Source organism: Ornithodoros turicata, chromosome 1 (assembly GCF_037126465.1).
Source record: "Ornithodoros turicata isolate Travis chromosome 1, ASM3712646v1, whole genome shotgun sequence".
NCBI lineage: Eukaryota > Metazoa > Arthropoda > Arachnida > Ixodida > Argasidae > Ornithodoros > Ornithodoros turicata.
In genome coordinates this window covers 214,765,128-214,790,950 of record NC_088201.1, presented here as the reverse complement: position 1 = coordinate 214,790,950, position 25,823 = coordinate 214,765,128, and the positions used below count along the sequence as shown (strand labels likewise).

Here is a 25,823-nt window from a genome sequence, read left to right as displayed (position 1 = left end):
TAATTGGCTGTATCACAACACGTCCGATACTATACATCTATAGGACGTCCAGGGGACGTCCAGCTTGCAACGTCAGCACTGGATAAATCCAGGATATTTATGAATATTTTGGGACATCCAGGGGATGTCCTGGGGACGTTGATGGTTGTCTGGGACAATAGAACAAATTTTAGTGCTATTAATAATGAGTTATGCGACTATCTTGATGCTTACCTATCTAACGTTTCATTGCGGTCCGTTGAAACTAATTGGTACCTATTTAAAACAAGGTGCTGCAGTTCATCGACACTTACATCCCCAATGTCTTTGTTCACACTCGCGCGCAGTCGCCTTAGTTCAATAGGACTTTAAAACGATTGCGAAACCGGAAGAAACGGCTGTTCAGAGCAGCTAAGTTGTCTCGGAGTGCGTCGGGGTTCGAAGCCTACTATAACGCGCTGAATGACTACAGGTCCACATTGCGTGAAACGAAAGCCAATTTCTTTACCACTACGTTGCCCGAAATGTTAAAACGAAATCCAAGGCAATTTTGGAATGTTGTAAATAAGAGGGACAATGCTGATATTTCACTGCGTAGTGTGGATGGCAACGCTACTCTTCCGTCACAGTGTGCTGACACATTGAATCATGTGTTCTTAAACGCATTCTCATCTATACCATCCGGAGTTTTGCCACGGCAAAATTCACTAAATTACGTTGTCATGGATCCCATAACCATCGACGCTTGTGGTGTAAAGAAGATTATCGCTAATCTGAAGCTGTCATCAAGCTGTGGCCAAGACAACATTAACTAGAAGTTCTTAAAAAACACAGCAACTTACTCCTCACTATTTCTTACTCGTATTTTCATGCAATCATTAGAAAAAATTGAAAAATCATTCAATTAAAAATTCGAAAATTGGAAAAATCGTCCCTTTGTTCAAGTCTGGTGATAGACATTGTCCTATAAATTACCGTCCCGTCTCATTAACAAGTATTCCATCCAAGGTCATGGAGCACATAATTTACTCCCACGTTGCTCAGCACATCGAATCCAGCCGTTTCTTCCACCAAGGGCAACACGGGTTTAGAAAGCATTATTCATGCGAAACGCAATTGGTTTCTTTTCTCAACCACCTTGATTCTGTGTTGGACCGTGGGTCTCTAACAGACTGCATATTCATCGATATGTCTAAAGCCTTCGACAAGGTCAACCAGTTGCACCTCCTCCACAAGCTAAGCACACTCAACATTGATAGCGATGTCCTGGCCTGGATTCGGGGTTTCCTTACGAACAGCCACCAGTACGTTATCTCTAACGATGCCACATCAAACCACGTTCCTGTTTTATCTGGTGTACCACAAGGGTATGTACTCGGTCCTTTGCTCTTTCTCATCTACATTAACGACCTTCCTAAATCGTTTTCCTGCTTCGTTCGCCTCTACGCCGATGACTGTGTAATATACCAGGAAATAACTAGCGCCTCTGACTCTCTCTGCCTACAATCCGATCTTCATAAATTATCAAGCTGGTGCTCTACTTGGCACATGGAGATAAATTTAGAAAAATGTAAGCACCTCAGAGTGGCTCCTAGTAATAACACTTGTCCGTCATACACAATCGGTAACATCGAAGTAGAAAGGGTTTCTTCTTACAAATACTTAGGCGTGTATGTATCAACTAACCTGTCATGGGGCAACCACATCGAATACATTACTAATAACGCCACACGCACTTTGGGCTACATTTGACGTAATTTCAGCCTCGCACCACTTAATATAAAACTTACACTTTATCGAACATTAGTACTTCCGAAACTGGAATATGCCGCCTCTGTGTGGGACCCTGGACAATCATCGCTCATTGATTAACTGCAAAGAGTGCAGAGCCGTGCTGCTCGTTTTATTCTCGGTAACTATATTCGCACAGCCAGTGTAACCCTTGATGAAGTCAACCCTTAATCTACCTCCCTTATCACATCGCCGTCAAGCAGCTCGTCTGCGTTTGTTCCACAAAATATATTATCACAATGAGGCTTTAAAACGTTTATTATTTACAAGTTCATCGTACCTATCATCGAGAGTGGATCATCGACAAAAGGTCGGCGTCCCCTTTTGCGCTAAGAAAACATATTTTCAATCACTTGTACCGAAGACATCACAACAGTGGAACCACCTTCCTAGTCATATCAATTCTTCCACCTCCATCACCTCCATCACTGATAGCGCACAGTTTAGAAAATCGTTGTTTGATCACTTTAACGTAACCTAACCTGCATACCGTGTTTCCAGTGGAGTAGTGGTGACATTTGTTCATTCAGTATTATTGTTAATAATATTTTTTGTTGCTTTTATTGAACTTGTTCTGTTCCACTATTGTTTACACGCTTTGTATTATCCTGCTCCCCTCTTTAATGTTGTAAAGCCCTGAGGGTACTCAAATAAATAAACAACTTTATTGTAAGATAATTAATGATGAGATTCATCCCCAGGAGCGATACTATACCCGCAACTATATCCCATTGGTTATGTGCGGAATGAAATAACGAGCCCCTTCACAATAATGATCGAAGCCCAATTTTGGCCAGATACGTTAAAAAGAGCTTTGAGCGCATAGCGTTCGTGGGCTGAATCTTGTCCAGGGACCAAACAATACAAGCAATTCTGATAAGGAGAAGCGGCGAGAGTCCAGCGGACTCCAAGAGACCAAGAGAGTCTAGGAGACCCGGAGAGTGCGGTTGGGAAAATGTTTGTATTGCGGCCAATGAAGAATAATGTGCTCCAGATCCTCTAGAGCACCGCAGTGACAATAACTGGGAGAGTCAACTTGTCTCAAGCGGTAACACCACTGAGCTGTAAAAGCCACATCGAGTCGCATTCGATGGATTAATGCTGCATCTTGACGAAGGGTGTTTTGTGGCATACGGAAAGCGAGCGTTGGATCAACTCTGCTCGGCATACAGGGGGAGGGGGAAGAATGGCGGTTGTCAACTAGCGGGAAGCCAGGGTTATCACGAGGCATCGCCGGATAGGGTGACTGTTTACTCGCTGCTGCGAGGAAACCGCCGCTGGTGCAATGCTGGGCCGCTTCCGATACGAGAGAGCTGCTTCGGTGCGCTGTCCGCCGCTCATTCCACTCGGCACCACAATGGACTGGAACCCACTGGAGAACCAGCGTGCTGCGTACATATTGGTAAGTCATTCACACATCCGAGAGTAGGGATACAGGATAGTAGGGGAGATGAGCCTCGTATGCCAGCATTTTCAATAGCTTCCAGTGCAGATTTGGAGTCGGTGAAGGCAGCCTATTCCCGGAGGTAAAATCAATGATGTCCTACAGAAAGAAAGCGATGGCATAGAGTTCTGCAGCTGTTGATGAGGTTACATGTGAAACACGTCGCATTTGTACTACGCGTGCGGATGGTCTGGTGAATGCCAAGGAGGAGTTGGCGTTTCTGGATGCGCCATCTGTATATCTGGCTGTAGACATAGACAACTTCTCGTCTACCAGAGATATTTTTTTTTGCATATCATGGTTTCAGAGCAACTGTGTTTTTCTTTTTATAAGTGCTTGGACTATCTTGGGCATCGGTGGATATGAAAATAGTGGTAACCTACCCTACGAAACATCTCTTTGCACATACGCTCGACTGTAGCCCTCTGCAGTTCCCTGTGAGGTAAGGGGAAGTAGTTCTCGCTGATGTGTAACTATGTTGTTCTTCAATGTTCCTGGTGTTCTGCGTGCTCCCTAATCTTACTCTAGTGGGAGCCTCTTCAAATGTTTTGTCAACAAAGTACTGTAAATACAGTAGGTGGAGGGCTCGAACTGCTTTGCAATCACATGCTTGTCGTGTGGTTAACGAAATCGAACTTTTTTGCAGCTGCTGCTGTGAAAGTCAGTAGGCAAATGGATGTAGAAGACAGGGATGCAGGAAGCTTGCTAGAGAACCGCACAACATGCACGAGCAGCAGACAAAATATTCTTCAAAAGGTACAGAACTAGTTTTTCTGTGCTTAGTCGTTTTGAAACATTCATGGTATTGTATGGAGAACAGTGTGACCATGTCATTCCGCCATACGTCACCCAAACAGTTATCTGGCAATGTTGCAAGATTTGAGTTACTATACGGTTTATTCACTGACGTCACCTCAGCGCCATACTATAGGTCCAGCAATGTTACGTGCTTGCATTCGTTTGCTGCCATATGCTTTTTAGGTGACTATTAGCGTCGAAAACATGGAAATCGCTACAAATCGCTACAAATCACAAAGGAACAAGTTTCACACACCAGATGTACGGTGAGTACAATATGGGTAACGGCTTGGATGGGACCTACAATGTGGTGGCCGATGGCAGCATATCTGCCTGCTAACGACAGTGGCGGTCTCCTCCGGATGACGTCATGTGAATAAAACTTATAATTTGACGTGGTGATAGAGCTCTTGCTTTGTAATGCCTTTTATAATATAGTATACACAATGTTTATCGTTACCCTGTACATAATTTTTGTATCGAAGTCGGGAGAGCAGCACAGATGTTGTTTTTACATAATGCAGTGACGGAAGTGCTGCGCCAATCATGGAGTGCTTCGCAGTCGCATGCTGGACCAATCGAGGACGCACCCGTCACGAGAAAACACCTGTCGCATTGATGTATCAACGATTGCGCTCTTCATTTCGTTTTCTCCGGTTCAGGGACATGTTGACAATGTACACCACCTCCCTTGCATTTTGCTTCTATGTTCATCGCTATTCGAACTGAGAGGCACGAGGTGATTTCCACGCTTAGACTGATTTTTTTTCGATTCCCAGGGTAGCTTGCCGTCTCTCTAAAGATATTGGTTAAGCCAATTTACCACTGCCACTGTAACTTGCTACCTTTGAGGATTGCTCAGCCTTTAGGCAACGAAACACATTGCGAATGTGGACACGAAGTTCGCCCCCACTATGCACAGATTCCTCAGAAGCAGGTCTGGCTTGTGAGTCACCAATCTCACTCCTCTATGTTGAATTGAAAATTTTCCAAGACACAGCGAAAATGGAATTAACTTGGGGAGCGGTCATTCCACATTTTAAATTAGTAACCGTACAGACCCGGGGCCATGTGTTGGTGGATCGTGAAGCTCCCCTGAAACGCTAGTTTTTCCTGCGCGAATGGTTGTGGCAGAGGGCTTCGAGGCACTTCCATCACTCATAATGTCAAACTGTAGGAAGAGACGCGACCAGCAGTACGCGGTTTGTCATCATAGAATATAGTTAACCCTTTAATTAGGGAATTTTGAACAAAAGCAAGATAGTAGCACTGGAAACAATCCTCGTTGAAAGCTATTCTGTCCCTTGAAAATCAAGAGCCCGTGTTGTATGAGCTGAATTCGGTATGCAAAGGAGCCAAAATCAAAAAGGCGCACATCATCTACGACGACAGACGCTAATGTGGACTGGAGAGCTGTTTATCTGGCTAGCTGATCGGCACCTACTCCAATCATTTCCCTTACTCCAAAGCGTGTGGCCCTCAGAAATCAGCGCTGGGCTTCCTGTCTTCTCGGTCAAAGCGGTTTTAGAGATGGGTATTTTAACTCTTGTATCTTTCGGACTTTGTTAAACGTGAAATGGAACGAGACGAGACTCTTATTCCTGAAATCCATAATTAAAAAATCGGTTCACAAATCATAGGGGATTAGTCACCTTGTAGTTGTGTATTTCTTTCGAGAGAAGGTCCACCTAGCCGTATAACTCAAGTGCAAAAGCGGCATCCATGCTGTTTTTTTTTTTCAACTAAAAGTTCTCTAAAGGATAAAATTAATTACCCCAAATACAGCTTATTTTCACAGCGACAGCTATTAGAGCCTCGTTTCCCTGAGGTCCCGGCATCGTCCACATGAGGTAGTCACGCACATATTTTCAGGTGTTGCTGCAATTCGTGTTGTGTGACTCTAACGGTCCTGTGATTTTTGTACGTGCAGCATCTTTTATTTATGGGTCTATCAGATCAGTGTTGATACCATTTTTGCTCTTATGTGGCCGTAGACAAGCATTCCGTGAAAGAGTGTGCATAGCCAGTACACAAACTAGTCAGAACTTGCAGGCTACATAATGCTTCCTGGCATGTTTTGTTCTATTTCTATACACAGTGAGTCATTGGAGGTAGCGCTCCAGCACCAACAATCGATAATCGGAAGAAAAGGAATGAGGTGGCTTCAAAACCCTGCTGCCAATTGAACACTCATCAATCAAAACACAAGACACCTGTTTGGCAGCAAAGTCAATCCAGTTTTAGACTGAGTTTTGCACCATAGACTTTGTGTGTGGTTTACTGTGAATAAATATTGATGCTGAGATTCTTGTTTGCTATCAATTTCTGCATGACTGCATGCCAGGATGGTAGCAGAGCTAGTCATGGTCTAAAGTACGTCTAAGGTTGGCTAAAGTAAGATACAGGAAATGTATAATCTTAGGCCTGTCGCCTGAATGAAGGGATAACATTGGTCTAGCTGTACACTTCATGTATAATGGTTAAGTGTCTGACCCTGTTCCAGACATCAGGTCAAAAGAATGTCTAAATCTCGGCTAGGAGCATATACATTGAATGTCTAAGGCTAGATGGATAGGTGGCGTAACGTTAGACGTGTTATTTGACGTCTAGTGGACGGATAATTGACATTTGTGCCTAGACATTCTGTAAACATTCCTTATCTCTTTTTTTTAGACTTCATTCAAACGTCTACTAGCCCATCATGTGCTCCCTGGGTACCTGTTATCATCAGGACAAACACCATGTGCAGTCCGTTTGGCGTTTCATCGTCCGCTTCCTCCCCGTACGCATTGAGCGTCCTCTTAACGTCGAACACTCTTCCAGGATATCGACAATTTGTTTCACCGTGAGTGTTGTCATTGGATTGTCTTAGAAAGCATAATACAACATTTGTAAAAACAAAGATAACCAAGTATATTGCAGAGGAAATTCATGATATCTGCCACGGCAACCCGAGACAAGACCGACTTACTGCAATGCTGTCTCCTGTTCCAGCTGTCACTGCCTCTCGCAGTATTGCCAGGTCACTTAGACAGAATTTGACGAAGTCGGCATCAGAAAATTCAGTAGAATTCAGTAGATGTACTAAATACGAGGTCGAAGCGCTCCACAACGACCAAACTAGCGGTCCATATGATAAATAAACACGAACTATCACGATATGAAAGAACTGTAGTTCTGAGGCTCGAACAACATAGAAAGGACTTGTAATCCAGAAGATGTGGGCTCGAGTCCTACAGCTGGCTACCCTTTTCAGTGACTTCCATCTTTCATCGTTTATCAGGATATATAGGCGATGGGATAAGTAAAATGTACTTTTTATATGGTGTACATAGGAAGGACGCACTTGCACACTGTCATTCGATCACGTACCCTCGCTCATATATACATGCACATTCTGTTTCTACTAAGTCACAGTTAAGTTACAGCAGTTCTTGTCTCCTATCATTCGCTCGGTGTGCAGCAGTCCAGTGATATGTTCGTCGAAAGCTGTCTCGTTTTCATTAGGTTGACCTCAGAAAATATCCGTTCCACGCACGCGCTCGAATGCGGCAAGCAGAGGAGGTTAACAACGAAACTTCCTACCGATCGAAGCTCGTCGGAACTTGTGATGTTTCCTATGTTACCGGGTGTCCCGTGGAATACGCATACTTCTGCAATGTCTTTGCTATAAATTGGTTTACTTGGGGAACCGCTCGCTCTTTTAAAGGTGTCTGTTTGCAGGTGCCATATAACGCGCAGACCCTTCACCATGTCAAAACGACATGATTTTCTCGGTCGTCGCAGTCTAGAATGAGAGGTGTGCGCCTCGCCGCCGGGCAATTTTTGCTCGCCGCCGACGCGGGTCCGCTGATCGGCGCACCGCTCTCAGTAAACGAAATTCTAATTTTCTTCTGAGGATTTTACAAGTCAGCAGGGTGAAAACATGAGTTCCTGGGAATAATATTGTGACTGTCCCATAGACCGTCCAGTTATTATGGCGAACTGGAGCTCCAGCTCTCAGCAGCAATGAAACAGCAATTGTATTTGCACCACCGCCAGCAAAATATGAGAGCAACTTCGAGAAGCGTATTGGCAGACACGGAGTAAAGGTTGGGAGAAAGAAGACAAACATGCTAGTGTGAAGTCTCCCTCACAAATGCCCATAGCACGTTCGCGATTTCTCGTGACACTTTAGGCTAGGTTGGGTTGGGTTAGCCAAACCAAATTTGAAGCTGAACTCATGAGTTCAGCTTCAAATCTGGAATCTGTGTGCACACAGATTCCAGTGATGTCGGAAGAAAATGAAATTAAAACAAAAAAAACTCCTTGCATCAAGAGCCAACTTCATCACAGAATAAACATCGCAATCATCATATTCGTACGAGAACGTTCCCACCATATGAGTCAGTGAGGCGCTTCAGGGAGAAACCCCAATGGCCGATTCCAGGTATACATCGCGTTCAATAAGGTGTTACAAGAATATGTCGTTTCTAATTCAGATAGCCTAATAAAAAAAAAGTACGGGTTTAGGAAGCAGACAGTTCGTGGGCGCTAGGCCGGAATCACCACCTAAAACGACTGTATCAAGAAATAATGCTACACTGGGTTGATTTTCACATTTCTGAATTGGTTTATACACGAGTCAGCTGTGGACCTAATGGGGAGGGGGCATGGCTTGGTCCCCATAAATTTGTCAATAAATAGTGGTTCAATTGGTTTTACGTAGCGCATGTGTATAGCATGTTGTCTACGGTCGGAGCCCTATATCCCAATGAAAAATCCTTTATCCTCTACCGCACAGGATACACGTAAAGGATAAATCGAAAGAAAATATGGGTTTCACCGAATGAAGTGAGCCATGAATCTCATGACGATAAGCATAGCCCCAGCGGTCAGTCGGGGTGTATGGGATTCCGTGTCATGAGGCTTGTTTGCTTATTTTTTTTTTATTGTTCATTTGCACGAGGCATACGATTTGTCGGATATCCTTCATAGCCTTTATCTTGACCGTCAGCAGGGTAGACTTCTCGGAGGAGGCAAATGTGTAATTTGACTAAAGCCCTGAGTACAAATTGCACTTTTATGTGCATGGAGATTAACTGCGCCGCCAATGTGCGTCCCAGAAATAGAGGTAAAAAATCGCTGAGGAACTGCCGACGCAGAAACGAAAGACGTGTCTCGTGCCTAAGGCTGGAATGAGTAAATGTTATTAAGATAGCCTAATAAACTTGATATTTGAGAAACAGACATTTAGCGGACTATTCCAGAGTTCCACTTTTACCAATAGCGGTTGTGGTTCTTCTTTTAGCTCATTTCTCTCAGCTCTCTCATCACGTTAAGTTTTCTGTATAGCGATCGGAAACTGTAACAACGCATTTCTGCGAATTCCTATTAAATCGCGCACGCTGGAAGCATTTATGTGCGACCCGTCCAGCATAAATACAAATATTCATATGAAAATGCGGCTCGGAGACCTACGAAGTGTCTGAAATAAATTTGAGGACAGATGTTGAGTGCACCGCACTAGCTACCAAGTAGTTAATCTGCTATGGGGGCTGATTCACTCTTGTAACAGAGACGGCGCATGTAGCACCAGCTTGAACGACGGTTTGACAAAATAATGCAACTAGTTTTCACTGTTCTGAATTTGTGTTATATGTTTTGTGGAGTTGATATCCCTGCACTTCGAAACATTGGTGGCATAAATAACCATTTTGTGCCTCGAGTAAAGCCTGTTATGTTTCGTATCAATGGAAAAAGAATCTCACATAGAGCCGAACGCAGTCAGTAAAAATATTACTTGACTAAAGTGACTTAAACATGCTCTTTTATGAACATTGAGATGGCCGGCATCGTGCCTCCAAGAAAGACAGAAAATGCATCCTATCGCATAACAACGATTACTGCCGACGCAGAAAAGAGACGCCTCTCGAAGGTTCCAGTACATCGCCCGTTTCCAAATGTGCACGGATTTGACCAACTTGGACCAGTATAGCTAGTCCAGGGGCGGATTGAATTTATGTATTAAAAATGATTCCTTCATTTAACGACCGCTATCGCTCTTGAATACGGATTGTAATATGGCAATAGAGAGTTTCTAGATTGCATGATCTGGAAGGGCCATGTGCCTAGCCAGCGGAAGATCCGCTTTTGTTTTGGTGTGGGACTTGTGGTTGTTGAAGCGAATTCTGAATGATGTGCAGGTTTGTCAAATGTATTGAGCTTGGCATATGGTGCAATGTGGAAGGTACATTACGTTTTGAGTCCCGCAATCAAAAGCGCCATTGATATGGAATTTGAAGTTCGTGGTCGTGCTGGTAACGTCCAGTGCTGACAACATGAGGGGACAAATTTTGCAGGGTTTTTTTTGCAAGGCCTGCAGCCAAGGAATTCTTTTTGTTCCCTCGTGACTTTTGAGTTCACCAGTACATCCCGTAAGTTTCGCGGTCGTCTATAAACAATCTTGAGAGTCTCTGGGAAGACTTCTCGCAGATGTTCGGACTGGTGCAGAATATTCAGATGGATCCGATGCCAGCTACATTTTGATTGTAGGTTAACGTTAAGCTCGGTGCCCAGTACTCATCGGTTTTTGAGGAAGCTGTGGGCTGTTTGGGATCTAAACGGCGAGCTTTTTCAATTGCCTCATTAACGACATCGGGAGGATAGTTGCGATCGGTGAATGCCTACCGTAGATCTCCTAGGTTTTGTTCGAGATCGCTGCCCTCTGTGCAGATGCGCCGGTATCTGCATGCTTGACTATAAGGTAGAGAGAGTTTGCAGTGAGCTATTGAAGTGTAAATATTGATGACTGTCAGTTGGTTTTCGGTACACCTTAGTTTCCAGTGACTGGTCCCTGACTGTGATGTCCAGAAAGTTCGTAGCTGTGGCCGAGTAGTGGTGGGTGAAATAAATGCTGAGGTGCGCGTTGTTGAAGTCCCGAATGAATTCTAGTAGTGTCCCACCCCCAAAACCCCTACCCACGTGTGAAACACGCTCGACATGACCCCGCACACAGAATTTATGACCTCCCTTCGGCGACCTCAATGCTCTGCGATTTCCCTTCCCCCACTGCTGTCGAAGCACACGAAAGTGAGTGTTCTCTGCTTGACCAGCTCATTATATCTTTTCACTTGAAAAAGAACGGTCCACCGTTCGAAACGTCGCGCCTATGTAATTTCTAAATGAATTAAACGAAGTCATCTCAAAATATTCCTTTGGTGGTGCTCTGTGTGAACTTATTTCTTTTGTTTATTAATACGGCGCCGTCTGAATCTTCAAGACCTTCGAGAATGTGTTTGCCAACGGCACCTGTACCTCCTCGCACCAGAGTGTCCACAACTAATGAATCTTGGAATAGGAGCAACATTGCAATCATCGGAACTTCTCTACTCTAGCATCTACATACCAGGTTTGACAACACTCACCATGCTTCCTTGTTCTTAATAAGAGATCAGGCTCACATATTCGACACTACTCCTATGGTAAATCAGCTTCCTTCCTACGTCACTACGATTTTTCTTTACGTTGGAACTCACGACCTTGAGGATTCGAATCCTATTGAATGTTTCGAGAAGTACAAGATTGTGATCGATCGTATCTATACTGCAAGACCATGGACAGCAAAAGTAGTCGCGACATTCGAGCCTCCCCGCTTCGTCAATCGCTATCCAAACTGCCCTGACTGGGTGCGCATTGCGCGGTTCAATATTCACACGCATCAGCTCAACACAATGCTCCTTCAGCTCGCTGCAAACGACCAAAGAGTTGGCTGCCTGAATCATCGTTTCTATGATCTCGACCCCCTTCAAGTTCTCGCAGCCGACGGACTGCACCCCAGCCCGCTCAGAACCGACATAATGTCATCGCAACTGTCGCACACCTTTGCTAGAAGCGCGATATTCTTCATATACAGGGTGTATGCTATAAAAGGTCAGTCACATTTACCTCGTCCTACTCGACAGACAGACTTTCGCTGCCGCAGAGTGAAGAAGTTACGGCAGGAAGCCCTACAAAAAATCGTCGATGTCAGGCACTGCGTAACAAAATAAATACGACCACGCAAACTTTCGTCTTCATGCGTTTCCTATGCGCTATACCGACGTAAACACGCCAGACTGTCGATAGTTGTTTGTAGCTTCCGCATGGGGCGCTAGTGACGTTGAATCCGAAACAAACTCATGTGGGCGCGTATTTCTATTATGCACGGTACGTACCCGTGGTACTCATTGAGATTTACGTTTAACGAAGCTTGATACGATTTGTTTTAGATGTTTTCTGCACATGTTGCGGTAAGTATGGCGCTTCCTAGTGAAACATTTCTGCTTCTTCTCTTAGCAGACGACAGTCTGTTTGCCATTGCTTTGTTGAGAGAACGACCCTTTTGGCCGCCCTTATAACGTTTTCATTTAATTCATTTTGTGTCTCTATACAGTTTCATTGGACTCTATTATTCCTGTTATTATATTTGTTCGTGTTCAATTTGTTTCTGCCATATTTTGTATCCTTTGTGCCTTGCTGTGCGCCAGTTGACGGTTCAGGAGCGTATACATGTGGATTCAACGTCACTAGCGCCCCATGCGTAAGCTACAAACAACTATCGACAGACTGGCGATCGTTTACGTCGGTATAGCGCATAGGAAATGCATGAAGACGAAAGTTTGCGTGGCCGTATTTATTTTGTTACACAGTGCCTGATATCGACGATCTTTTTGTAGGGTTTCCTGCCGTAACTTCTTCGCTCTGCGGCAGCGGAAGTCTGTCTGTCACGTAGGTATCGCGCCACGCGCGAAAATGTGACTGACCTTTCATAGCATACATCCTGTACATCCAGACATCCGGTATTCCCCACGGATTCACGGGCACTAAGACCCTGCTGGTACCAAAAACAACCAGGACTACACGAAATGCAAGAGCGTAGACAAGATCACAGCCGCACTGGATATGCAACCGAAACGGCAAAAGAACCTACAACCCGGTCACAACTAGACCCCAGACTGCCCCACACACCGTCTACGAAAGAAAAGAAATTCGGAGCTTTCCTGGCATCCAGGAAGTTTTCTGACGAAATCATGCGCTACGAGAGCCATTTCAGTTTCATCTCCAAACATCCACAGAACAAATTAATTCCATAAGGAGCGCGACTCTCATCCAGGCAGCCTTTTGCTAACTTCAACGCTAGCAACATAATGCTAAGCAACATGCTAAGCAACATACCCCTCGCCGCCGGTCACATGCGACAGCGGAGGTCAAACGTTGCATCCCTCCCTTTCCTCCTTTCTTGGAGCATCCTGCTTCCAAGCCCAACCCAGAGCAAAGCGACCGCACCCTCCAAATGGCATACCCCTCCTCCGCTTTCGCTTTCGCCGCCACTACCAGGAAATCCACGCTAACAGGAGCGAGGAAGACGCCAACGTCGTAACCCTCCAGCAGCGGGCAGCCGGGCACACCTACGTAGGCTTTCGTTGGTATTCAACTTCAAAACCCCATCAGCGGTCACCCGAAGCCACATGAACGCGAAATGTGCTATGCGCTCACTTATCTGTCAACAACGGGCCAACATTGTGCAACAACCGTGCCGCGCAAGCAACACCCATTACGCCGTTCACATGCGACAGCGGAGGTCAAACGCGTCGTCCCTCCCTCTCCTCTTTCATTGGTAAACCCTGCTTCCAAGTCCAACCGAGTGCAGGCTGACCGCACCCTCCAAACAGCATACCCCTCCTTCGCTTACGTTTTTGCCGCCACTACCAGGAATCCCACGCAAACACAGGCGAGCAGGACGCTAGCGTCGTAATCCTGCAGCCCTTCACACCCCACGTAGGCCTTTGTTGGAGTTCAACATTAAAACCCCATCACCGACTTCAGCACTCATTATAGGAATTCAACTTCAGAACCCTATCACAAACTTTAACTTCAAAATCCATCACCGACTTCAGAACCCATCATAGGAATTCAACTTCAAAGCCCCATCACTAACTTCAACTTCAAAATACATCACCGACTTCAGAACCCATCATAGGAATTCAACTTCAAAGCCCCATCACAAACTTCAACTTCAAAATCCATCACCGACTTCAGAACCCATCATAGGAATTCAACTTCAAAACCGCGATGGGATCTGAAGTTGAATTCTAATGATGGGCTCCGAAGTCGGTGAAGGTTTCTGAAGTTGAATGATGGGTTATGATGTGATGGATTCTGAAGTTGAAGTTGAATTATTGGTTATGGTGTGATGAATTCTGAAGTTGAAGTTGAATGATGCGTTATGAAGTGATTAATTCTGAAGTCGAAGTTGAGTTACGGGCTCGTGATGTGATGGTATATGACGGTGATGTGATGTAATGGGCTTTGCAGAAATTGACCATGATGTGATGTTGAACGAATTCTTAGGAAAATGCCGACCTATGCAGTCTGCGGTGTAAAAATGTAGATCATGCTCTAGCGTGCAATTCTGTTCCAAATTCAATGTGTCATTGCGCTGGCTGTATAAGTCCTTCCTTGTATACTTGGCATCAATTTACTCAGCTTTTAATGTTCGTTCAGTTCGTGTGTAGTGTACGCTTATGTACTGCGTGCATATATCTGCTGAAATGACAAGAAACTGGGTGTCCTTAAAACAAAAGATATTGAGCGCACATTTCTTGAAAGAGTCCATTTCGATCTGATTTTTATTTTGCCAGAACGTTACAAGATGTTAGATCCTTACTTTGCCACAACAAATACGTTTCAAAAGGTGCACCCTAGCGATGAGCTCGTTAAAACGGGGCCCTACTACCGGTACATGTTGAAACGAAGCCGTCTACACGGAGGTCCCATCGACCTCTTCGATTTTATTATTTTTGGTATTGAAAAGATCAACGTACATGATGATTAACAGCGGTAAAATGAATGATATCTACGGAGTTGCCTCTCTACACACAAAAATTGAGAAGATATCTGCGTAAATTCGACTTTTTCATTTTTGTTGCTTTTGCATGGGCATGTCTCCTGGTCTGACATGTGCTACTGAAGGTTAGGGGATTGACCCTACGACAGTGTAGTAGTGTCATTAATACAGTGTAGGTAGATATATACATATGGTGTTCTCTCCTCAGACGGGAACTCATTTTCTCTATGTGACAGCACCAAAATAAGTAAATACGAATAATAATTGTTTTCTCCCAAGAATGGCCCAGGAGGTTTGTGTTGGCACGCTGTGAGAGATAAAGACACAGAAAAAGCATACACAATAGATAGCATAAAACTGGTTATAATATAAGGCAGTGGAGCCACAGAATGACAAGGTAGTCTATAGAAAAGTAAAAAAAAAGGCATCAGGCACAGAACACATACAAAACTGAAGAAACGAGGAACTTGAAGGAGATGTCAGGACAAATACAGAGCAAAACAACATAGATAATCCAGCGAGCGAAACACAGACAAAGAGCAATGCAATAAATAGAGCACGCAGATGATGTGAAGCCGTGGAGGGAATATGTTACATTCGAAGACCACCGAAAGATCCAGGCTGGGTGAGAGGATATCGTATAACTGGTGAGAAATTGATAAAAGTTAAAGGAGCGTTTAGGGGAGTGTAATATACAGGATGCCCCAGAAAACCTGTCATTGAAGTATAATATAAAAGCTACGCCACCTAAGTAGAATCATGCAGTCAACGGCATTTGTTCCTACTAGGTTTTTGCGAACTCCTGATGTAAATGTCATGTATCGTAAGTTTAATTATGCGAACTGAACTCGGAAGTTTACCAAGTAAAGGGCATATTTTTACCCCACCAACATGAAGAGCGTACCGAATTCACTCATGTACATGATAATTGACAGTGATATTCACGAGCTATCCCATCGGAAAAAATAGCCGAACGTCATGCTTTTCGCAGCATCGAACCATAACGCCCGACAGCTTTTTGAGCGCAATCGCTCTCAGTCCGACGAAAGGAGGTTCCAAACCCAGCCCACAGGGTGATAGTAGAAAAAGTGACAGTTCCTGAAATTGGGAGAGGGAAGTGTGATACTAGCGAAAGTCGGACGCGATAAGCCATACCTGTGTTATCTCTTTTGTTGTTGCAGGTGTGGGCTGGGTTTCCAACCTCCATTCTTCGGACTGAGAAGGATCGTGCTGAAAAGTTTGTCGCGCGCTAGGTCCGTGGAGATGATCTTCAGCTATTTCTTCTGAGGGGATAGCTCTTGAATGACCCTGTCAAATATCAAAATAGCTTTAATTTGAGTAAATTAGACATGCTCTTCACATAGGTGGGGTATAAAGTGGCCTTTACTTGGCAAATTTCGGGCCTGAGTTCGCAAAAATTTACGTAATTAAACTTACGTTACACGACATTTACATCAGGAGGTTGCAAAAACCTAGTAAGAACAAATGCCGTTGAGCGCAGGATTCTAGGTGGTGTAGTTTTTTTTAATTATAATTCAATGACACGTTTTCTGGGACACCCTGTATACACTAGACTATGACTGATATGATCTAGTTATGGTGACAGAAGAACGGAAACAATAGGTTTCAAGGGTAGAACGAGAATCAAAGAGACGTTACAAACATCAGGCAGCGAGTTAACAAGCAAGTGACCACGTGATACCCACACACTTTCGTATGAATGAACATGGTGTTCCTATGCAATGACGAGCCCGGAATTGAATTGCCAAATTTAACATGCTCAGCAAATGTGGAGCATCAAAATGTGAATGGATACATTTAAAGAAGAAAATTACATCAAGCCGATGGCCCATCTGTAATTCCTGTAGCCTTTTTTTCGGAATGAAGCCCGCATCGGACAGACTTCACTCTTGCGAATCGCACTGTCTCGACGTGGCACGCGTGGCAAAATTTACAGCATCCCGCTAACTTTAGTCATTATCAACTTACAGGTGTCTGCGTTCACAATCCTCCCAATATTTCGGAACAGAAATTCTTTTCTTTTCTCTCAACAATGTCCCCGCTGCAGTTATGTAGCCGTGTTTACCTTCGCTTTGAAGGTCTCGATTTGCTCTTTCCGAGTGTATCTTCTCTAGGCGCGCGACGGTCCGTTCTCGCCATATTGGCCTCAGAGTATAAGAAGTTGTCCCGTCTCGCTAGAGCAACCTTGAAATGCTTACCACATGCACCTTTGCCACAACTTCCCCATTAAGACCGTTCGCCGATTTCGAGCGGTGAAAGCGTCATTCTCGATATCTGTGATGCCGATCCCGTTCGACGCTTGAAGTTTGAACCCTGGGGCGGATCGAAGCTTCCGTTTGATGGGTACATGTACTCGACAGGGCCACTGAAACTTGTGGCGCCTTCCTACCCCTTTCTGATCTCGAGTTAAGGCCCGATGGGAACGGCGGCTTCCTCAAACATGGGCCAGGTATTTTCTAGATAGCGGGTTTTTCTTAGCGTAGGAAGACTATTGAAGCCTCTTTTTGATGAGGAAAACGTCCTTTTTCGGGCAGCATGGTCCTATCGTTGCGCGACTGCTTTTCTTGCCATGGCGCAAAGAGCGCCTGGACAAGTGGCGCCACACCGCATTTCCAGTCAGGCCTCCTCAGGTACCCGAGGATGTGGCTGTAGAGTATGTACCACTTCACCGATCTACAACGTTGCAAGCTCATTGGCCCAAACTGTGCGCGCGCTCCGATTGGTCGACAATGTTTTGAAATCGCATTTTGCACGCGGGCGTGTGCGTGCAGAGTCCCGGCAGCCGTTTCAGCATAGTATCGAAATCATGACCAGAATTCGGGGTACACCTCCTCTGATGCAGGTTCTACCTGACAGAAGAAGGACACGTAAGAAAGCCAACTTGAAAGAAAAGTATGAGGTGAGGAGGAAGGAAGATGGAAAGAGGCGTGGGCAGACGTGAAAGGAAATTGTACATCAGGTATCGCCCGCGGAGCCCGGCTATCAGCAGCAATTGTCCAACGCAGAATGAAAAATATGTGATGTGTCAGCTCTGATAACTTTTGCGAAAATTTTCTTTGCTGTACTGCTGCCCAGAATTCTGGGCTGCTACTCGTAGCGTGTGGAACAGGGCGACTGCCACTCGTAAGGCTGGTCCTAATCCAGTTTTTTTTTGTTTTCTCAGTGGGGAATGGGGATGCCGTCTACGATCAGAAATGTGTGTCCTGGGTAGGGTTGCCACTTTTCCTAGTGAAAAATACCGGCTGAGGGAGAGGAGGTGGAACAGAGGGAAAGGAGGAAAGGTTCGAGGGAAAAGAAAACTGGGTGAGGGGTGGAGGAGCGCACAGAGATAGAAAGAGCGAGTGCGCTCGCTCAAGATAATACGAGGAAACATAGGTTCGTGTGTGTGGGTGGATCATTGATGTTAGAAATTGCCATAAACAGGCATGAGCGCTACACTGGATCGTATCGGAGCAACCGGATTGGACTGGCACTTACTTTGAAAAACGTATCGACTCAGACACACCGTTCTTTGCAGGCGGAGATCTCATGATGGCCTAAGTTCCAGCTGGCTCGCTTGACAGCTTTGCACAACCACGGACTCTGTGCTCCAGATTTATTGAAGCTGTAGTAGAATGTTGAAGGGAAAACCCCCGCAAAAGCCCATGTGGAAGGTCTTGAGCCACAAATACCGGTTAAGCCTGCCGGTATCACCTTAATACCGGCAACCGGGAGAGCGAGCGAATAACCGGCCGTGCCGGTATAATACCGGCTTGGTGGCAACCCTAGTCCTGGGGCGACTTCTAAGGGAACTGTGCTAGCGTATGTGTGACAGCGTCTGAGGAAAACCCCAGAAATTACCCAACCCATTATGATGAAAAGAAAGTATACTCTATATAAGCTACGAAATCTAATTCAGTGACTGCACTAGACTTTGTTACTTGCACCATGTTATTCCGTTATCACTGTATCATACACTTCAGTTCGTTCTTGGCCTAATCAACATGACATTTCAGTGCTTAATCCCAAATTTTGCGTGTTACAGTTTCTTCCCGCCACCATCGAGAAAGTTTGTTGGTTACCAACACCATCTCCTAAAAAATAAACAAACGAACAAGCAGAAAGCGAAACTGTGCTTATTCTCAGAACATAGAGGTGGCAGCAGACATTCGGCACAAAAAGTGATTGGTCAACCATCACCTCCTAGATATAGTGTCATGCATGCGCGCTTACGCTGCCTATGGAGGCCTGTCTGGCTTTGCGATCTGCTTCGAGCTTTCTTCTAGTTCGCTCTTTCATTTACTTCATAATAGCATCCACAATTGTAAAAGCAGGCCTTCCTGTGTGACGCAGGGCGCAGGCTTTCTTCTTATCTTGGAGATATTCGATAAACTCTACTCAAATAAGCCCGAGAAACCGAGAAAAAGGAAGAGCGGTGAAATCGCTAACTGTGGTGATAAGGTGGTAGGGACCAACGGACGTCATATCAAGGTTTCCTTCTATCGCACCAAGGGTATAGAGTCGCGCAAACGCCTGTGATGTTTCTCGCAGATAATCGCCGTTCTTCTGAATTTTTTGCGGACATTTCATTCGCTATATTGTGAAATGGAGTGAGCGTGATGAACGCAACAGCTTCGGAAGGCGCACTGAGCAGACGTTACTTCTTTCGTCGTGAAAAAACTATATTTATATATAAATAAATAAAACTGGGGCATAGTACAGTTGAACGCAGAGAACCGTAGAAGACAGGTTCGCCTTTCATGCCTGACATGAACACTTTCGAAGAGGATGACACTTTCTGGGGAACGCGTTGCTTTCTCGAAATACAAGCACAAAGGCAGGCCAATGCAATTGAAACGGCGAAAATAAGTACCACAGAAAAAAGAAAAGAAACTGACGCACTTGCGCTTCCAATCCAATTATACACCCTCGTGAGACCTCCCACAGAAGTACCTAAGTTCTGACACGTCTTTCTAAAGCTCAGGGCAAACGAATGGGTTGGAGTTGCAATAAAAAGAAAAAATATGGAGATTCCAGGTGAAATGGATAGCTTCAATGAAGGGCAGGGTGTACGCCGGTCAAGTCAACTTGAGGAGGGTGTGTCGTGCAATTCTCGGAATGACTGAAATATTTTAATCACTATTAAAATTACAGCGCGTAAAAATCTGTTAATATGGCGAGTGTAATCCGCAGCGCTTCCAATGGAAAATGACAACCTGTATTGCGATCATGCCCTTGCGCGAAGCTTCAAAACGGACAATTTGAAGAGTTCCGCATCCGCAGGGAACAAAGGGTGTTCAAGAGGGTAGCGTGACATTTATGAGATCAAATCACGAACTGTCTTGGGAGGTGTTGATCAGGTCAAACGAGATAATGACGGAAAGAAAATAAAAGACTGAGCGTTTTATGATAACATAGACTGAGAAAAGGAAATCACTATTTCCCCTCACACTCACTTTTGGGGACGAAATGGGCTGTTAAAAGTCAATTGAGGATTTCATAAACTTTATTCAGTCCTACGTCACGTACCCTATATATGTGACAATAAGCACGCACGGTATTTTTAACACATTCATTATTTTGGTAACTACGACCCATAACCTGTACGTCGATTAAGGCCTTGCACAATCCTGAGAATGGAAAATTTGGCGAGTTAGGGAATAAAGGAAGTTTAAGCCACACGTCCGGAATTTACGGCAAATTATTGATATGTATCTACACTAGAAGAAACACGCGTGGTAATTCGTTCATGTTAATTCCTTTACAGCGCGTCAAAGTTGACCCGCATAATTGGTTCCGTCGTCACGTCGATCTCGAAGGAAAATTTGATAAGTTGCGCCTTCACAGGGAAGAAAGGACGTTTAAGCCATAAATCTGAGATTCATGTTAAACGATTGACAATCATCATCTACATTACAACAAAACGCATGTCACTTTGTGCATCTTAATTAGTTTCGCCATTAGGGCGCGTTAAAGTTGTCCCTCCGTGTCACATAGATCTCGATCAATGAAAATTTGATTAGATTCGCCTTGACAGGGAACAAAGAACGTTTAAGCCACAGGTCCGAAATTTATGTTAAATGATTTATATGTATCTAGAAGAAACACGCGTGTTAATTCGTTCATCTTAATTCCTTTTACCATTAGAGCGCCTCAGATTTGGCCCACATAATTGGTTCCGTCGCCACATCGATCTCGAAGGAAAAATTGATGAGTTGCGCCTTCACAGGGAAAAAAGGATGTTTAAGCCACAAGTCCGAAATTTATGTTACATCACTGACAATCATCTACATTACAACAAACACGCATGGCACTGTGCAAAACGAGGATCCCTGTAACGGCGAAGACTCAGTTGTCTCGCGACGTAAAGCCCCTATTAAATGTACCAGTGAAGTCAGTCGGAGTGCAATGTAAAGTCATAGCTATTCTCATATTAAGTGCAGAGGCGATCGCAACGACCACGCCGCTACTAAATCAAACCGAACGGCCATGAAGTATGACATAGCACCAGTACAGGATTATTAAGGCAAAATTCTGACGTTCCCGTCCTGCCATTACTCTCATAACTCCCTCTACGAAAAAAACAAACAAACAAACGAAAAAGAAAAAAAAAATCTAGACTACCTGTATTTTGAACCAGGATATCTTGAATCTGTGACCAGCACCTCTACCACTGCTCCAACACCGCCATTGCTCCCGTATTCAGGAATGAATATACGACGCTTCGCAAGACACACTGAGCTCCATCGCCAACACTTCTTTTGTCATGGGAACAAAACTGGAGCGTCCCACAGTTGCGCGCAAACTTGCAAAGCCTAAAAGACAACTTCACATTTCATGTCTTACATGGGCATTTTCTGGAAAGCCTATTGTTTCGGCCAAGTACAAGAAAAATAGCACACCAGTGCATTCCGCCATGAAGCCAACACGACGAAAACAAGTCCTCCAGGAACAAAACTGTGACGCTCTTGCGCTTCCATTCCACTTGTACACCATCGGAGGGCCCCTCACAGCAACACCCATGGTTGATGATTTATTTATAAAGCTCAGGGTCAACAGATATTCAAACAAAACCAGATGGAATGCATTGCTTCAATGGAGGGCAGGGAGTACGCCGGTCAAGCTGACTTTAAGAAGCCGTGTCCCGCAATTCTGGGAATGAGCACGCATCGGTGTTCGGTCGTCCTGTTGCGTCAGTCGGCAGAACGGTTTATACAAATACGTTCGCTGGTTTATTCATGCGTCAATGTGATTATACGCGTGTTGTGATGTTCCTGGACACGACTACTCCCCCACGAACAGTCTAACAACTCCGGAACTGGAACGCTTCGTGAGTTGGAACGGTTGGAGAGTGAAGAACGAGTTCGGGCGCCGTCGGATTTCGAGGGTTGATAACAAAGACAGGACTACATGGCACATAAGCGCTTTCCGCTCCGCAAGCAGCGAAAGAAGATGCTCATCATAAAATTGTACGCACTCATCAGACTGCCTTGGTATTAAGAAATGAACGGTGTGTTCGTCTTGCTTCAAGTTCGAACTTGGTTACACTGTGTCAACAAAGCAGTGGCCTTTGTATGCACAGTGCACCCATGTATCAGATCTTTGAACTAGTCCTTTGTGTCCAATAAATATTTCTTATAGAGAAAAGAAGCTTCAGTTATTTTGAATATCGGGTAACGGCGGTAGGCGTGAAATCCGGTAGAAGTCCATGGCAGCCAGAACCGGCCGAACGGTCAGCCAAAGGTTACGACTCCTGGCCGAGGGGCCGTACAACAAGTTCCAGCTTTTATGGTTCTTGGAATCGACTCCCCTCTGCATAGTTAGCAGTTAGCATAGTTAGCAGTTACACGCCGGCTTCCATGCCATGGTCTGGGTGTGTACGAGGGGTGTTCAAGTCAAAGCGGGACTTTTCATTTTTCGCAAAAGTAAAATGAGCTTACAGGCGAGAAATCAGTTTTATTGTTCAACGTAATCTCCAGCCGCACTAATGCACTTGTCCCAGCGTTTGACGAGGGCTTGGATGCCAGCAGAATAGAAAATCTTATCGGAGCGTAGCAGCCATGATCGGACCGCTTTCTTCACCTCGTCGTCGCAGCTGAAGTGGCGGCCCCCAAGGAACGCCTTCAGTGGTCCGAAGAGATGGAAATCGCTGAGGGCGAGGTCTGGACTGTATGGGGGATGCGGCAGCAACTCCCAGCCAAGTTTCTGTAAGGTGCGTGTCGTGAAATGCTCGGTATGCGGGCGTGCATTGTCCTGTAGGAGGAGGACTCGTTTGGTGATGAGGCGCGACCGCTTTTGCTTCAGTGACTTATGCACATCCCTGAGAACCTGGCAGTAATATGCACTATTGATGGTGGTACCACTGGGCAGAGGACAAACATGAACAACGCCAGCCTTGTCCCAGAAAACCGCGGCCATGGCCTTACCCGCAGGCAGGGTGCTTCGGAGCTTCTTGGGAGCTGGCGAGTCCGGATGCTTCCACTGTTTTGATGCGCGTTTAGACTCAGGACTGAAATGGTGCACCCACGTTTCATCGCACGTGATGATCCGATCAAGGAACGGCTGTCCTTCACTGTCGAAACGGTACCTTAGCTCTTGGGAGATTTCCAGTCTTCTCTGCCGGTCAAACACGGAGAGCGACACTGAACGACAAATTAAAGTGTCTGAAAAACTATTTAGGACCTGATGACCTCTATACCAATAAAATGTATTTGACCACGAAGTCCTGCTAAGGGCGCTTTGTGTTGCTCATGCCTTGAGGTCCACGCTGTGGAAAACTCAGGTCCTGATGTAACCGCAGGGCCTCAAGCTCTGAGGTAACCCCAGCACCCCAAGCTATGAGGTAACCCCAGAACTCAAAGCTCTGAGGAATTATTTTCAATAGGGCTTCCCTTTCCCAATTTCAGGAACTGTCACTTTTTCTACTGTCACTCTGTGGGCTGGGTCTCCAACCTGGTTTCATCGGACTTACGGTGATTGCGCCCAAAAAGTCGTTGCGCGCTATGCTTGGAGTGCTTCCAAGGAGCGTCAATCATGTTCGGCTATTTTCTTCCGATCTGAGAGCTTTTCAAGATCCATGTCAATTATCATGAATGTGAGTAAATTCGGCACACTCTTCATATTGTTGGAGTAAAAAAGTGGCATTTACTTGGGCCATTTCCGAGTTAACTTCGCGAAAATTTACATCACATTCACATCACTCTAGGTCGAGTAGTTATTATTGTCATCATTATTATTATAGTTCAATGGTACATTATCTGGGACACCCTGTATATACCGTTTACGGCGAAATCGTGTTGCCAGTTCATGGCAACTTTTTTTACCAGACCTCGTATATTAGTGTGGCGTCTAGTAAGCGCCAGGAATTTGTCAGCAAGCACATTTTTCGCCCAGCCTCGCAACGACCGGGCAATGGATTGCTGAACTATATTTGGTGTTGTCACATCCACGTCGTTAAGCTGGCCAGGGCCCTCGTCGGGCCGCACGTCGAAGTTCACTGAGTTAGCAGACGCCGGAACCCGAAGACGAGCGACTGCAATGCGTGATTCCTTCCGTGCCCTTAGCATGATTCAAGCGTCAAAAAGTGCTAGATTCCTTGCACTCATGTTCGGGTGGAGAAGGTCACGTGATCCACCGCGGGCTCCGACCTAGCAATTTCCTAGAACTAGGCTGTATTACAGTGAAATGACCACCCGAATTCGCCATTAGTCTTACCAATAGCCAGACGGCTGCGTACCGCCCACAGTAGGTGTAGGTCCGTCTTGTGTTATGTTGTGTGCGTCCGCTAGTTCAAGTTGTTGACCACGATGTGTTGGAAAGGGTATCGCCGTCGCTGTTCGCGCAATTAAGTACACCGAGGACGATAGAATCATCCTCGCAAGCGCTCCCCATGCAGAAATCAGGACTGGTTCACGAATGGTCCCCAAGTGGTTCCATTTGCAGTTGAATGGTCCCAGATGGGTCCCCAAGTGGTAGTAATGGTCCCACTCTGGCTTTAAGCGGGTTCCATTCTGGTCCCAGATGGGTCCCCAAGTGGCGTTAGTGGTCCCATTCTGGCTTTAACCGGGTTCCATTGTGGGCCCAGATGGGTCCCAAAGTGGTGCAGTGTTCCCACTCTGGCTTTAAGCGGGTTCCATTCTGGGCCCAGATGGGTGCCAAAGTGGTGTGTGGCTCCCACTCTGGCTTTAAGTGGGTTCCATTCTGGGCCCAGAAGGGTGCAAAGTGGTATGTGGTTCCCACTCTGGCTTTAAGCGGGTTCCATTTTGGGCTCAGATGGTTCCAGCACTTCCAGCTGGAGCCTCACAGGTACCATTTTGTTCCCAGAATGGTCACTTGAGACTCTAAGTTGGGCAGCTTCCCAGCTTTCCCCTTTGAGATTTCATCTTGTCCACACTTGCCATATATCCTTCTGGTTTTGTTAGATCTATTACTCTGATCTATTTTAGCACATGCATGATCTCTTTTTATTGCTGTTTATCCAGGTGCGTGCGTCTGCGATCAAATATATGCTGTATCCCTGTAACTCCAATTCGAGCACATATTGTGCATATCATAACATATAAAGTACCAGAGAAAGGTAAAAAATACATCTCAACAACAACAAAAATTAAGCTAAATAACTAGAAGAAAGACAACGAAAAAAAGAAAAGGTAACTGCAGAGGCTGATGCAATGTGAAGACGCTACGGCGGCTACAAATTCAAACTTCAAACGGCGAGAGCCGAGAGGGAGAGGAGAGGGCGAGAGAGGCGAGAGTGGCAGGTGGCAGGGCCGCAGGGCAGTTGGTGCTTGAACGCGTCGCAACAAGTTGGTTTGGTCTTCAGTTGCCGTCGCAAGGATGGTGTATCTCCTGTGCAGTATTTACGTGTGTTTTAGTGGGCTTTGTAAGACAATGCCATGACAATGGTTCCTATGCAACACATTGTCGATTTCCCGGAAGAGTTTT

The 25,823-nt window shown here is 45.3% G+C and overlaps 1 protein-coding gene across 5 annotated transcripts in view; it reads right to left on the bottom strand.

Moving 5' to 3' along the window:
- LOC135379041 (uncharacterized) overlaps positions 1 to 25,823 on the bottom strand; it is a 297,822-nt gene that overhangs the window by 121,025 nt on the left and 150,974 nt on the right. For 4 of the 5 annotated variants that reach the window (XM_064612291.1, XM_064612293.1, XM_064612295.1 and 1 more), the window contains one exon: positions 16,035 to 16,187. The exons of the other annotated variant lie outside the window; for it this stretch is intronic. In XM_064612291.1, the coding sequence (XP_064468361.1) occupies positions 16,035 to 16,187 (153 nt within the window). The remainder of the gene's footprint in view (positions 1 to 16,034; positions 16,188 to 25,823) is intronic. 5 annotated transcript variants of the gene reach the window in all.